The following is a 14,396-nucleotide window of genomic DNA, read 5'->3' on the forward strand; positions in this document are numbered from 1 at the left end:
AATGATTTTCTCTACAATTATTACAGTATTTTAAAATAGAATGTCTGATTAAGAAAACCAAATCCACAATTCTTAAAATTTATTGGTAGATGTAAACAACTGAGACGTAGAATGGTTTAATACAGTTTTAAAATTTATCCTTGGACAGATCCCAAGTCTTTGAACTTCAGACTGAAGGAGTCCATTTGAGGATGTAGAAGGTGGTGGTTTTATTTCTATCCTTCAACATGGATGAGTGATTACAATTGTATCGGCATATAGCTCTTTCTCCTTCTTTTCAGCAGCTGCCCACTATTGCAAAATAGCAATGTATCTTAATTTATTTAAAGAAGTCTCTATTGATGGGTATAGCCTTTTGCTACAACAGGAGGCCAGAAGGACACTCCTGTACCTGGGCACTCACTTAATGTAATGAAACCCAGTACAAGTTCTCAATATTTTGGGAGTGCAAAACAGATGCCCTCTTTGGTAAGGTGGATGGCTAGGACAGAGAAACCAGGTAGGAGAACGGTGTTTAGTGCTAAAGTGAGGTGAAAAAGGATTATGTAAAAGCCTGAATACATTTTGAACTTTCTGATATTCAGGGGAACAAAGCAGAGTACTTTCATCCGATGACATTAATATACACCAGGACATGGACTAATGCTCCCAAAATGTCAACAGGGCAGCAATTATGCTGCTTTTATGACAGATGTTTCCCCCTATTCTAACTCACTGTGGGTGACAACACTTATTTTGCTGGGTTAAAAAGCTCTATATCCATGAAATGTCTGGGAAAGCTTCACTAGACAGTTCTCCTCTTGTGTGACAATGTTCCTGCTCATTCCTCTCATCAAACAAGGCAATTTTGTGAGCTTCAGTGGGAAATTACTAGGAATCCATCTTAGAGTCCTTATTTGGGTCCTTCTGACTTTTTGTTCCTCAATCTCAAAATATCTGTAAAGGGCATGCATTTTTCTTCAGTTAATAATGTTAAAAAGACTGCATTGATATGGTTAAATTGGCAGGACCTTCTGTTTTTTAGGGATGAACTAAATGGCTGGTATCGTCACCTACAAAAGTGTGCTAAACTTGATGGAGCTTATGTTAATAAAGTTTATATTTTACACTTTTATCTTTTAACTCTATTTTTCATGAACTTTCTGAAATCCCCTCATATATATAAAACCTTTCCCTCACATATATTTTGGTTAAAAAAGACCTTATTTTATAATTAGAAATTGTTTAAAACATATTTTTGTGGGTTTTAAAAAACTTTCCTACTTTTTTTTGTTTCATATTCTCATTAAAAATTTACAAATTTTTAAAGTATAGAAAAATAGAGAAACTGAAAAATAAATGACCCATAACCCAACATGAGAAGACAGTCACTATCATGATTGTTGGCACATTTCCATTAGGTCACTCTTTCATTCATTTTTTCCCATGATTGAGAGAATATCGCTTTTTTGAAGCAATGGTATAATAAACACATTTTCACATGTCACTAGAGTCTCCTAGTAACAAAAATTTTAAAACTTTTTTTTTTTTGAGACAGTGTCTCGCTCTGTTGCCCAGGCTGGAGTGCAGTGGCGTGATCTTGGCTCACTGTTAACATCCACCTCCCGGGTTCCAGTAATTCTCCTGCCTTAGCCTCCTGAGTAGCTGGGATTACAGGCACGTGTCACCACACCCAGCTAATTTTTATATTTTTAGTAGAGACGGGGTTTCACCATGTTGGCCAGACTGGTCTCCAACTCCTGGCCTCAAGTGATCCGCCCATCTCAGCCTCCCAAAGTTCTGGGATTACAGGCATGAGACACCATGCCTGGGTTTTTGTCTTTTTAGTAGAGAACGGGGTTTCACCATGTTGGCCAGGCTAGTCTTGAACTCCTGACCTCAAGTGATCCGCCTGCCTCAGCCTCCCAAAGCACTGGGATTACAGGCATGAGCCACTGCACCTGGCCTGAAAAATTTAAAACATTCTTAATATTCAACCATAGTTTCATAATTTACTCAACAATGCTTATTTTACTCAGAGCATTTATAGACAGACAGACAGACAGATAGAAGCATTATGGATACTTTGAAAATTATTTTCTTACCTTTCACTTTTTACTTTTTCTTCACAATATTCTTCACAGCCATTCATTTTGGTGGGCTACAATAAAAATAAATAAGAATCAAATCAGCCCATTGTAACAAAATCAATCTCATACTATTTTTTTCCTGTTACTTCCTATATTTACTGTTATGGTTCATCTTATATTACAAAGACACATATGACATTCAATTAATACACTCCAAATAGTGGCTGAGACATCAGTGGCCCAACAGTCTTTGCTGTTCCCACTTAGTTATCTTCACACTCATCTTGGCTTTTCATTTTTTTTAAAGAGATGGAGTCTGTTGCCTGGGCTGGAGTCCAGTGGTACAATCATGACTCATTGTAACCTCAAACTCTCGGGCTCAAGCAATCCTCCCCCTCAGCCTCCTGAGTACTATGGACTACAGGTATATGCCACCATGCCCGGTTAATTTAAAAAATTTTTTTTTTTCTGTAGAGATGGGATCTCACTATGTTGCCCAGGCTGGTCTTAAACTCCTAGCCTTGAGTCACTCTCCTGCCTCAGCCTCCCAAAGTGTTGGGATTACAGGTGCCAGCCATTGCAGCCAGCCTGGCCTTCATTTCTTATATTAAAAATATTAATAGGAAAGAGGTAAAGAGGAAAAAAGATGAAAGTGTGAATTAATGATTATTTAGATATGCACATTTGGTATATGCTTTTCTACTACTTCAATTTTAAAATCTGAAAAAAGCTTTGAGAAAATCTAAGTAGTTTCAAATATGTTAAATTATAATATATTGCCCCTTTATCATTAAAGATTAATCAACTCATACTTTAACTGAGTATGGTATGTTTCAAAGATCCAAATACTGCACCAGGAGCAGTTTGCTACAATTAGAGATGCCAAATTGTATCCTTTTTTTGTTATAGTTCTGGGGTACATGTGCATACCATGCAGGTTTGTTACATAGGTATACATGTGCCTTGTTGGTTTGCTGTACCCATTAACTCATCATTTACATTAGGTATTTCTCCTAATGCTATCCCTCCCCCAACCCCCCACACCCGTGACAGGCCCTGGTGTGTGAAGTTCCCCGCCCTGTGTCCATGTCTTCTCATTGTTCAACTCCCACCTATGAGTGAGAACACGTGGTGGTTGGTTTTCTGTCCTTGTGATAGTTTGCTTAGAATGATGGTTCCTAGCTTCATCCATGTCCCTGCAAAGGACATGAACTCATCCTGTTTTAAGGCTGCATAGTATTCCATGGTGTGTATGTGCCACATTTTCTTTATTCAGTCTATCATTGATGGACATTTGGGTTGGTTCCAAGTCTTTGCTACAGTGAACAGTGATGCAAAAAACATACGTGTGCATGTGTCTTTATGGTAGCATGATTTATAATTCTTTGGGTATATACTCAGTAATGGGATTGCTGGGTCAAAGAGTATTTCTAGCTCTAGATCCTTGAGGAATCACCACACTATCTTCCACAAAGGTTGAACTACTTTACACTCCCACCAACAGTGTAAAAGTGTTCCTATTTCTCCACATCCTCTCCAGCTTCTGCTGTTCCCTGACTTTTTAATGATCACCATTCTTTTTTTTTTTTTTTACAGACTAATTTCTTTATTGAAATAAAAATGGAATATATATGGAAAACTCCTCAACAAAGTACTAGTAACACAAATCAAGCAACATACAAAAAGAATAAGACACTATAACCAAATGAGATTTATTCCAGGAATGCAAAGTTGGATTAATATATGAAAATAAATTAATATAATACATCATATCAATAGGATAAAGGATGAAAAACCATGGTAATCTCAATTAATGCAGGAAAAGCATTTGACAAAATTTAATACCTTTCATGATAAGAAAACATTCAATAAACTAGGAACAGAAGGGAACTTCAGGCTGAGTGTGGTGGCTCATGCCTGTTATCCCAGCACTTTGGGAGGCCAGGGTGGGCAGATCACCTGAGGTCAGGAGTTTGAGACCAGCCTGGCCAACATGGTGAAATACTTTCTCTACTAAAAAATTTAGAAAATTAGCCAGGTGTGGTGGTGCGCACCTGTAATCCCAGCTATTCAGGAGGCTGAGGCAGGAAAATAATTTGAATTCATGGGGCAGAGGTGCAGTGAGACGAGATCATGTCACTGCACTCCAACCTGGGTGACAGAGCCAGACTCTGTCTCAAATTAAGAAGGGCACTTACTTGATCTGATAAAGGCTGTCTTAAAAAAACCCACACCCAACATATTTAACGTAACTAAAAGCATTTTTCTCCTAAAATCAGGAACAAGACAAGGATGTTTCTCTCATCACTTCTATTTAAGACTGTATGACAGGTCCTAGTCATAGCAATCAAGAAAAAGAAATAAAAGGCATATGGACTGGAAAGGAAGAAGTAAAACTATCTCTATTTGCAGGTGACATGAATGATCGCCATTCTAACTGGCATGAGATGGTATCTCATTGTGGTTTTGATTTGCATTTCTCTGATGACTAGTGACAATAAGAATTTTTTCACATGTCTGTTGGCTGCATAAATGTCTTCTTTTGAGAAGTGTCTGTTCATATCCTTTGCCCAATTTTTAATGGGATTGTTTTTTCCTTGTAAATTTATTTAAGTTGTTTGTAGATTCTGGATACTAGTCCTTTGTCAGATGGGTAGATTGCAAAACCTGTTCACCCTAATGATAGTTTCTTTTGCTGTGCAGAAGCTCTTTAGTTTAATTAGATCCCATTTGTCTGTTTTGGCTTTTGTTGCCATGGCTTTTGTTGTTTTAGTCATGAAGTCTTTGCCCATGCCTATGTCCTGAATGGTATTGCCTAGGTTTTCTTCTAGGGTTTTTATGGTGTTAGGTCTTACATTTAAGTCTGTAATCCATCTTGAGTTAATTTTTGTATATGGTGTAAGGAAGGAATCCAGTTTCAGCTTTCTACATATGGCTATCCAGTTTTCCCAGCTCCATTTATTAAATAGGGAATCCTTTCCCCATTGATTGTTTTTGTCAGGTTTGTCAAAGATCAGATGGTTGCAGATGTGTGGTATTATTTCTAAGGCCTCAGTTCTGTTCCATTGGTCTATATATCTGTTTTGGTACCAGTACCATGCTGTTTTGGTTACTGTAGCCTTGTAGTATAGTTTGAAGTCAGGTAGTGTGATGCCTCCAGTTTTGTTCTTTTTGCTTAGGATTGTCTTTGCTATGTGGGCTCTTTTTGGGTTCCATATGAACTTTAGTTTTTTCCAATTCTGTGAAGAAAGTCAGTGGTAGCTTGATGGGGATAGCATTGAATCAATATATTACCTTGGGCAGTATAGCCATTTTCATGATATTGATTCTTCCTATCCATGAGCATGGAATGTTCTTCCATTTGTTTGTGTCCTCTTTTATTTCGTTGAGCAGTGGTTTGTGGTTTGGCTTGAAGAGGTCCTTCACATCCATTGTAAGTTGGATTCCTAGGTATTTTATTCTTTTTGTAGTAATTGTGAATGGGAGTTCATGCATGATTTGGCTGTCTACTATTGGTGTACAGGAATGCTAGTGATTTTTGCACATTGATTTTGTATCCTGAGAGTTTGCTGAAGTTGCTTATCAGTTTAAGGAGATTTTGGGCTGAGACAATGGGGTTTTTTTTTTTTTTCTTTTTTTTTTTTGAGACGGAGTCTCGCTCTGTTGCCCGGGCTGGAGTGCAGTGGCCGGATCTCAGCTCACTGCAAGCTCCGCCTCCCGGGTTCGCGCCATTCTCCTGCCTCAGCCTCCCGAGTAGCTGGGACTACAGGCGCCCGCTATCTCGCCCGGCTAGTTTTTTGTATTTTTTAGTAGAGACGGGGTTTCACCGTGTTCGCCAGGATGGTCTCGATCTCCTGACCTCGTGATCCACCCGTCTCGGCCTCCCAAAGTGCTGGGATTACAGGCTTGAGCCACCGCGCCCGGCGAGACAATGGGGTTTTCTAAATATACAATCATGTCATCTGCAAACAGAGACATTTTGACTTCCTCTTTTCGTAACTGCACAACCTTTATTTCTTTCTCTCACCTGATTTCCCTTGCCAGAACTTCCAATACTGTATTGAATAGGAGTGGTGAGAGAAGGCATCCTTGTCTTGTGCCGGTTTTCAAAGGGAATGCTTCCAGTTTTTGCCCATTCAGTATGATATTGGCTGTGAATCTGTCATAAACAGCTGTTATTATTTTGAGATATTCCATCAATACCTAGTTTATTGAGAGTTTTTAGTATGAAGGGCTGTTGAATTTTGTCAAAGGCCTTTTCTGCATCTATTGAGATAATCGTGTGGTTTTTGTCAATGGTTCTGTTTATGCGATGGATTATGTTTACTAATTTGTATATGATGAACCAGCCTTACATCCTAGGGATGAAGCTGAGTTGATTGTGATGGATAAGCTTTTTGATGTGCTGCTGGATTCGGTTTTATTGAGGATTTTTGCATCAATGTTCACCAGGGATACTGGCCTAAAATTCTCTTTGTTGTGTCTCTGCCAGGCTTTGGCATCAGGATGATGCTAGCCTCATAAAATGAGTTAGGGAGGATTCCCTCTTTTTCTATTGATTGGATTAGTTTCAGAAGGAATGGTATCAGCTCCCTTTTGTACCTCTGGTAGAATTTGACTGTGAATCCATCTGGTCCTGGACTCTTTTTGGTTGGTAGGCTATTAATTTTTGCCTCAATTTCAGAGCCTGTTATTGATCTATTCAGAGATTCAATTTCTTCTTGGTTTAGTCTTGGGAGGGTGTATGTGTCCAGAATTTATCCATTTCTTCTAGATTTTGTAGTTTATTTGCATAGAGGTGTTTATGGCATTCTCTAATGGCAGTCTGTATTTCTGTGGGATCGGTGGTGATATCCCCTTTATCATTTTTTATTGCATCTATTTGATTCTTCTCTCTTTTTTCTTTATTAGTCTTGCTGGTGGTGTATTTTGTTGATCTTTTCAAAAAGTAGCTCCTGGATTCACTGATTTTTCGAAGGGATTTTTGTGTCTCTGTCTCCTTTAGTTCTGCTCTGATCTTAGTTATTTCTTGCCTTCTGCTAGCTTTTGAATGTGTTTCCTCTTGCTTCTCTAGTTCTTTTAATTGTGATGTTAGGGTGTCGATTTTAGATCTTTCCTGCTTTCTCTTGTGGGCATTTAGTGCTATAAATTTCCCTCTACACATTGCTTCATATGTGCCCCAGAGATTCAGGTACATTGTGTCTTTGTTCTCATTGGTTTCAAAGAACATCTTTATTTCTGCCTTCATTTCATTATGTACCCAGTAGTCATTCAGGAGCAGGTTGTTCAGTTTCCATGTAGTTGTTTGGCTTTGAGTGAGTTTATTAATCCTAAGTTCTAATATGATTGCACTGTGGTCTGAGAGACAGTTTGTTACAATTTCTGTTCTTTTACATTTGCTGAGTAGTGTTTTACTTCCAATTATGTGGTCAATTTTAGAATAAGTGTGATGTGGTACTGAGAAGAATGTATACTCTGTTGATTTGGAGTACAGAGTTCTGTAAATATCTATTAGGTCCACTTGGTACAGAGCTGAGTTCAAGTCCTGGATATCCTTGTTAACCTTCTGTCTCGTTGATCTGTCTAATATTGACAGTGGGGTGTTAAAGTCTCCCATTATTATTGTATGGGAGTATAAGTCTCTTTGTAGGTCTCTAAAGACTTGCTTTATGAATCTGGGTGCTCCTGTATTGGGTGTATATATATTTAGGATATTTAGCTTTTCTTGTTGAATTGATCCCTTTACCATTATGTAATGGATTTCTTCGTCTTTTTTGATCTTTGTTGGTTTAAAGTCTGTTTTATCAGAGACTAGGATTGCAACCCCTGCTTTTTTTTTTTGGTTTCCATTTGCTTGGTAGATCTTCCTCCATCCCTTTATTTTGAGGTTATGCACATCACTGCATGTGAGATGGGTCTCCTGAATACAGCACACCGATGGGTCTTGACTCTTTATCCTATTTGCCAATCTGTGTCTTTAATTGGGGCATTTAGTCCATTTACATTTAAGGTTAATATTGTTATGTGTGAATGTGATCCTGTCATTATGATGTTATCTGGCTATTTTGCCTGTTAATTGATGCAGTTTCTTCCTAGCCTCGATAGTCTTTACCATTTGGGGTGTTTTTGCAGTGGCTGGTACTAGTTATTCCTTTCCATGTTTAGTGCTTCCTTCAGGAGCTCTTGTAAGGCAGGCCTGGTGGTGACAAAATCTCTCAGCATTTGCTTGTCTGTAAAGGATTTTATTTCTCCTTCACTTATGAAGTGTAGTTTGGCTGGATATGAGATTCTGAGTTGAAAATTCTTTTCTTTAAGAATGTTGAATATTGGCCCCCACTCTCTTCTGGCTTGTAGGCTTTCTGCTGAGAGATCCATTGTTATTCTGATGGGCTTCCCTTTGTGGGTAACCTGACCTTTCTCTCTGGCTGCCTTAACATTTTTTCCTTCGTTTCAACCTTGGTGAATCTGACAATTAGGTGTCTTGGGGTTGCTCTTCTCTAGGAGTACCTTTGTGGTGTTCTCTGTATTTCCTGAATTTGAATGTTGGCCTGCCTTGCTAGGATGGGGAAGTTCTCCTGAGTAATATCCTGCAGAGTGTTTTCCAACTTGGTTCCATTCTCCCCGTCCTTTCCAGTACACCAATCAAATATAGATTTGGTCTTTTCACATAGTCTCATATTTCTATGAGTGTTTGTTTGTTTCTTTTCACTCTTTCTTCTCTAATCTTCTTGCTTTATTTCATTAATTTGATCTTCAATCACTGATATCCTTTCTTTTACTTGATTGAATCGGCTACTGAAGCTCATGCATGCGTCATGAAGTTCTCGTGCCATGGTTTTCAGCTCCATCAGGTCATTTAAGGTCTTATCTACACTGTTTATTCTAGTCAGCCATTTGTCTAACCTTTTTTCAAGGTTTTTAGCTTGCTTGTGATGGGTTAGAACATGCTCCTTTAGTTTGGAGTAGTTTGTTGTTACCGACCTTCTGAAGCCTGTTTCTGTCAACTCATCAAACTCATTCTCTGTTCAGTTTTGTTCCCTTGCTGGCGAGGGGCTGCGATCCTTTGAAGGAGAAGAGGCGCTCTGGTTTTTGGAATTTTCCGCTTTTCTGCTCTGGTTTCTCCCCATCTTTGTGGTTTTCTTTACCTTTGGTCTTAGATGTTGGTGACCTACAGATAGGGTTTTGGAGTGGATGACCTTTTTGTTGATGTTGATGCTATTCCTTTCTGTTTGCTAGTTTTCCTTCAGTCAGGTCCCTCAGCTGCAGGTCTGTTGGAGTTTGCTGGGGGTCCACTCCAGACCCTGTTTGCCTGAGTATCACCAGCAGAGGCTGTAGAACAGCAAATATTGCTGCCTGATCCTTCCTCTGGAAGCTTCGTCCCAGAGGGACACCTGCCTGTTTGACGTGTCTGTCAACCCCTACTGGGAGGTGTCTCACAGTCAGGCTACATGGGGATTAGGGACCCGCTTGGGGAGGCAGTCTGTCTGTTCTCAGAGTTCGAATAGCGTGCTGAGAGAACCACTGCTCTCTTCAGAGCTGTCAGACAGGGACATTTAAGTCTGGAGAAGCTGTCTGCTGCCTTTTGTTCTGCTCTGCCCTGCCCCCAGAGGTGGAATCTAGAGAGGCAGTAGGCCTTGCTGAGCTGCGGTGGACTCCGTCCCATTTGAACTTCCCAGCAGCTTTGTTTACACTGTGAGCTACTCAAGCCTCAGCAATGGTGGATGCCTCCCACTGGTCAAGCTGTAGTGTTGCAGGTTGATCTCAGATGGCTGTGCTAGCAGTGAGCAAGGCTCCGTGGGCATGGGACCCGCTGAGCCAGACATCGGAGGGTATCTTCTGGTCTGCTGGTTGCTGGGTCTGTGGCAAATGTGCAGTATTTGGTCAGGGGTGTACCGTTTCTCCAGGTACAGTCTGTCACAGCTTTCCTTGGCTAGGAAAGGGAAATCCCCTGACCCCCTGTGCTTCCTGGGTGAGGTGATGCCCCACCCTGATTCAGCTCACCCTCCATAGGCTGCACCCACTGTCCAATGAGTCCCATTGAGATGAACCAGATACCTCAGTTGGAAACGCAGAAATCACCCATCTTCTGCATCGATCTTGCTAGGAGGTGCAGACTGGAGCTGTTCCTATTCAGCCATTTTGGAAGTGACCACCCCCAAATTGTATTCTTAAATGGTTAGTAAATTATACGATTGAACCTTTATGAGGACAAATTTTCTTAACAAATAGGAAATTCCCTTGAAGACCCTGAATTATCTGGCCCCTGTCTACTTTTATAATCTCCCCTTTACCCACTAGGCTTCAAATTCATGGGTCTTTTAGTTCTTCAAAATCACTCATCCCTTCTTACCACAAAGCCCTTCTGATGGTGTCTTTTCCTCCTGAAGATGTTTTCTATCCACCCAATCTAAAGCAAGTTTCCTTGGTTATTCTTTTTTTTGTGTGTGTGGCACTTAAAAACAACAAACAAACTTCACAGACTTTAATGCAACTTGTAATTACATATTTATTTGTGTGTTTGATTTTTTCCTCCTTTCCTCTCCATTAGTAAGCTCTACCAAGGCAGGAATCATGTCGGTCTGTTCACCACTGTGTGCCCACACATGCGTATGTCTGAGACCTAGTTTATTACATCCATTTAATAAAAATGACACCTGTAATATGACCTTTCAGTTACAGACTTTGTAGAGTTAAAAAGTACCATAATTAAATTACCCTGATAATAATTTCAATTTAGTTGATGTAAATGTAGAACTTCTACAGTAGAAGGAAAAAGATTTTAATCCACTGTCAACTAAAAGGAAACTTCCTAGACCTCATCTGTTTTGAGAAGCTGCTCATTTTAGTCTGGATTAAATTTTTTTTCCAACTAAAGTCATTTGCATTTCTTATTTCCCATTACAATCCTGGTCTAAGAATATAGCATGTGTATAATGATTTTAGAAAGTACAAAGCCTTTTATAAGAGTCAAATGCTGTTATAAATATGAAAATTTTAATAATACTATTATTAAATGAAAATGGTGAGGTAAAACTCAATTAGAAATAAGCTACAGTGATACCTGTATTAACCAATTACTACTATTTTTGTAAAGTTCACTTGTGTATGGGGGAGGGTTGGTTAAGAAGACTGGCCTTCAGTTTCTTGTCAGTATGGACTGAAGGACCTTTGGAAGAGGAGGCAGCTGTGGTACTGCCTCACTGAATATACTTAAGATTTTTTAAAAGAGTGGTCAGCCCATTTGAAGGTTATTTTACAATTCTAGTGCTCAAGGAATCCAGATCCAGTAACTTGAGAGTAGGGGAGATATCTCCTGGATCTAGGATGAACTACATAATTTGCAGTGCCAGGAGCCACATGCAAGTAAGAGACCTCTTGTTAAAAACTTATTAAGAACTTCAAGTTGGGGATGGTACAGCACTATAGCATATTCGAAGTAGGAGGCTCTTATAAGCACAGGGTTCTGTGTGATTGCACTGGTTGAATGCCCATAAAGCCAGTCCTTCTGAGATCCAACAGTCAAGCAGGATTATCCTCAGGTGCTGGAGAGTCACTGAAAGTTTTTGCCTTGTTTTTGCTTAAGAAATTAAAAACACTACCTAAGAAGAATATGTTTGAAGAAATTAAAACCATTAAAAAATAACCAGAATTAGAAAGCATATTGATTCATTTCAGTGGCAAGAGATGTGGCAAGATCAAATTCCTTGGCATGGCATGTAAGTCACTTAATGAACTAACACCTTGCCTATCTTTTTAGGCTTAGCTTTCAAGACACCCTGTGATACCCTACTTGCAATGACTTAGTGTCCTGAATGTTCCAGGCTCATCTATACCTTCATTCCTCTGCTAAGCAGCTCCACAGTATGTATGGAATACTTTTTCCCAGCTTATCTTAACTATCAAACACCTTTAAGATGCTAATTCTTTAGAAAGCTTTAATAACTTTATCTACCTACTCCTGTGTAGCCCCGACCATTTTCCCTTCTTTGTAGCTCCCACTGAACTCCATATAAACATTTAATAGAATGTTTCTACAGCTTTTTAAAAATTACATTTACTTATTTACATGTGTACTTCTCTCAAGTTGACTACCAGAGTGGACAAGCAAATTTAGGACAGAAACCCTAACACCTCTTCTTACCCCATCATCTCCAGCAAAATTAGTCAAATGAGTTCAATAGCTAAATGGTTTTGAAACTGTAGACAATAATTTATAGTAATGTATATGATTAGCATTCATTCTTTCATTCTTAAATAAGACATAGGCATTGACCTAAAGTACTTCACTAAGAGGTACTAAAGAGTACAGACAATTACAATACTGAATGAGAAACACAATGAATGTATAAATAGCTATCATGTATAATCTTTCTTCTATAAGAAGATGTTCCTATATTCCTATACTTTTTAATACCAATGGTTAGCATCTTAACTTTTGGTACATGACAAAACTTTCAAAGTTACAGAATATACTGTTAGAACCAATTCAGTAAATAATACACAATTTGTTTAGGGTGATTTCAAGCACTTATAAAAGACTATTATCAGAAGTTCTAAATAATTCTTAAAACTAGCCAGTTCTAAAATATAGGTAATATTCTAGAAATATAAGATGAAACAGAAAACTTTTCCAGAATGCTAGCTCGGTCTTCTTTCAGCTAGGGGAGATTAGTCATATTTGCAAATTTTAAATTTGTCTGCTTATGAATATAATTGCCATAGTGATTTAAACATGTTCCTAGAATTAGATACAAATAAAAATTTTAAATGTTTTAATCTAAGATCCCTGTTACTCCTTTCCTAAATTTGTTCCCTCACTTTCTTTGCTTTGTTTACCATTATTTAAAATAGATTCTAAAGCAGAAGTCCCATATATTCAGGAAGTACTAATTTAATATATCTAGCCCAAAATGTATTCTCAATGCATGTATTTGCAGGATCTATCTGTACTTCAGTGGCAAGACAATTATATAGTTCCTAATAATTTGTGTCCTCTTACTGACAAAAAGGAAATCTAAAATTCATCAACAGATGGCCAATTTAATAAATTATGGTATAACCTTACAATAAAATAATAGGAAGTCATTAAAAAGTATGAGGCAAATTTATACATCTCACATGGAAAGAGGGTAATGATCAATTCTTAAGTGAAAACCAAATTCAGAACCATGTGATAAAATGTATATTAAAAAATTATGTATGTATACAAATATTTATGTTTTGATATACACAGTAGAAAGGTAGAAATCAAAATTTTTAACAATAGCTACCTCAGATGAATAAGATAAATATGTTTTTAAAAAGGGACCTACTTTTTTTTTTTTTTGAGACAGAGTCTCACTCTTGTTGCCCAGGCTGGAGTGCAGTGGCGTGATTTTGGCTCACTGCAACCTCTGCCTCCCAGGTTCAAGCGATTCTCCTGCCTCAGCCTCCCAAGTAGCTGGGATTACAGGCATGCACCACCTTGCCCAGCTAATTTTGTATTTTTAGTAGAGACGGGGTTTCTCCATGTTGGTCAGGCTGGTCTTGAACTCCCAACCTCAGGTGATCAGCCCACCTCGGCCTCCCAGAGTGTTGAGGTTACGGGCACGAGTCACCATACCTGGCTGGGACTTACATTTTTGAAGATTCTGTTGGAAACTTTTTTACAGTAAGGATGTAATATATTTTCATAATGAAAATAATAAAAAAAGATAACTTGAAAGAAGTTTTCTGCCATAAAACAGTCATAGCTCAGGATAAATGAGAATCTATATTATGTTAACAAGCTTTCCTTATTCTTTAAAAGAAAAAGCATGTGACATGACTTTTTTTTGGGGGGACTGAGTCTCGATCTATTGCACAGGCTGAAGTGCAGTGGCATGATCTCTGCTCACTGCAACCTCTGCCTCCTGGGTTCAAGTGGTTCTCCTGCCTCAGACTCCTGAGGGGCTGGGATTACAGGCGTGCACCACCACATCTGGCTAATTTTTTATATTTTTGGCAAAGACAGGGTTTCACCATGTTGGCCAGGCTGGTCTTGAACTCCTGACCTCAAGTGATCTGCCTTCCTCGGCCTTTCAAAAGTGCTGGGATTACTGCCATGAGCCAATGCGCTCAGCCTACATCACATTTCTGAAACGGCAATTAAAGATTTTTACTTTCTTAGTTAAAAGACATTACAACATACACTTTAAGGGGCATTTTAATGTTACTATTAAATATTAATAAAAATGTGATAAAGTCATGACTTAAAATGTTCAGAAAACCTTTTCTAAAGAGCCTATTTTTACAATAATTATTAATATTCTGATTATATGAAAGTGCATCTTAAGAAAAACCACTAGC

The 14,396-nt window shown here is 38.6% G+C and overlaps 1 protein-coding gene across 12 annotated transcripts in view; it reads right to left on the bottom strand.

Moving 5' to 3' along the window:
• Positions 1 to 14,396, bottom strand: part of PTPN13 (protein tyrosine phosphatase non-receptor type 13) — a 228,430-nt gene that overhangs the window by 19,729 nt on the left and 194,305 nt on the right. For all 12 annotated transcript variants that reach the window (XM_030919866.1, XM_030919897.1, XM_030919901.1 and 9 more), the window contains one exon: positions 2,085 to 2,140. In XM_030919866.1, coding sequence (XP_030775726.1) covers positions 2,085 to 2,140 — 56 coding nt within the window. The remainder of the gene's footprint in view (positions 1 to 2,084; positions 2,141 to 14,396) is intronic.

The sequence above is a fragment of the Rhinopithecus roxellana genome, chromosome 2, assembly GCF_007565055.1.
Source record: "Rhinopithecus roxellana isolate Shanxi Qingling chromosome 2, ASM756505v1, whole genome shotgun sequence".
In the NCBI taxonomy this organism is placed as follows: domain Eukaryota; kingdom Metazoa; phylum Chordata; class Mammalia; order Primates; family Cercopithecidae; genus Rhinopithecus; species Rhinopithecus roxellana.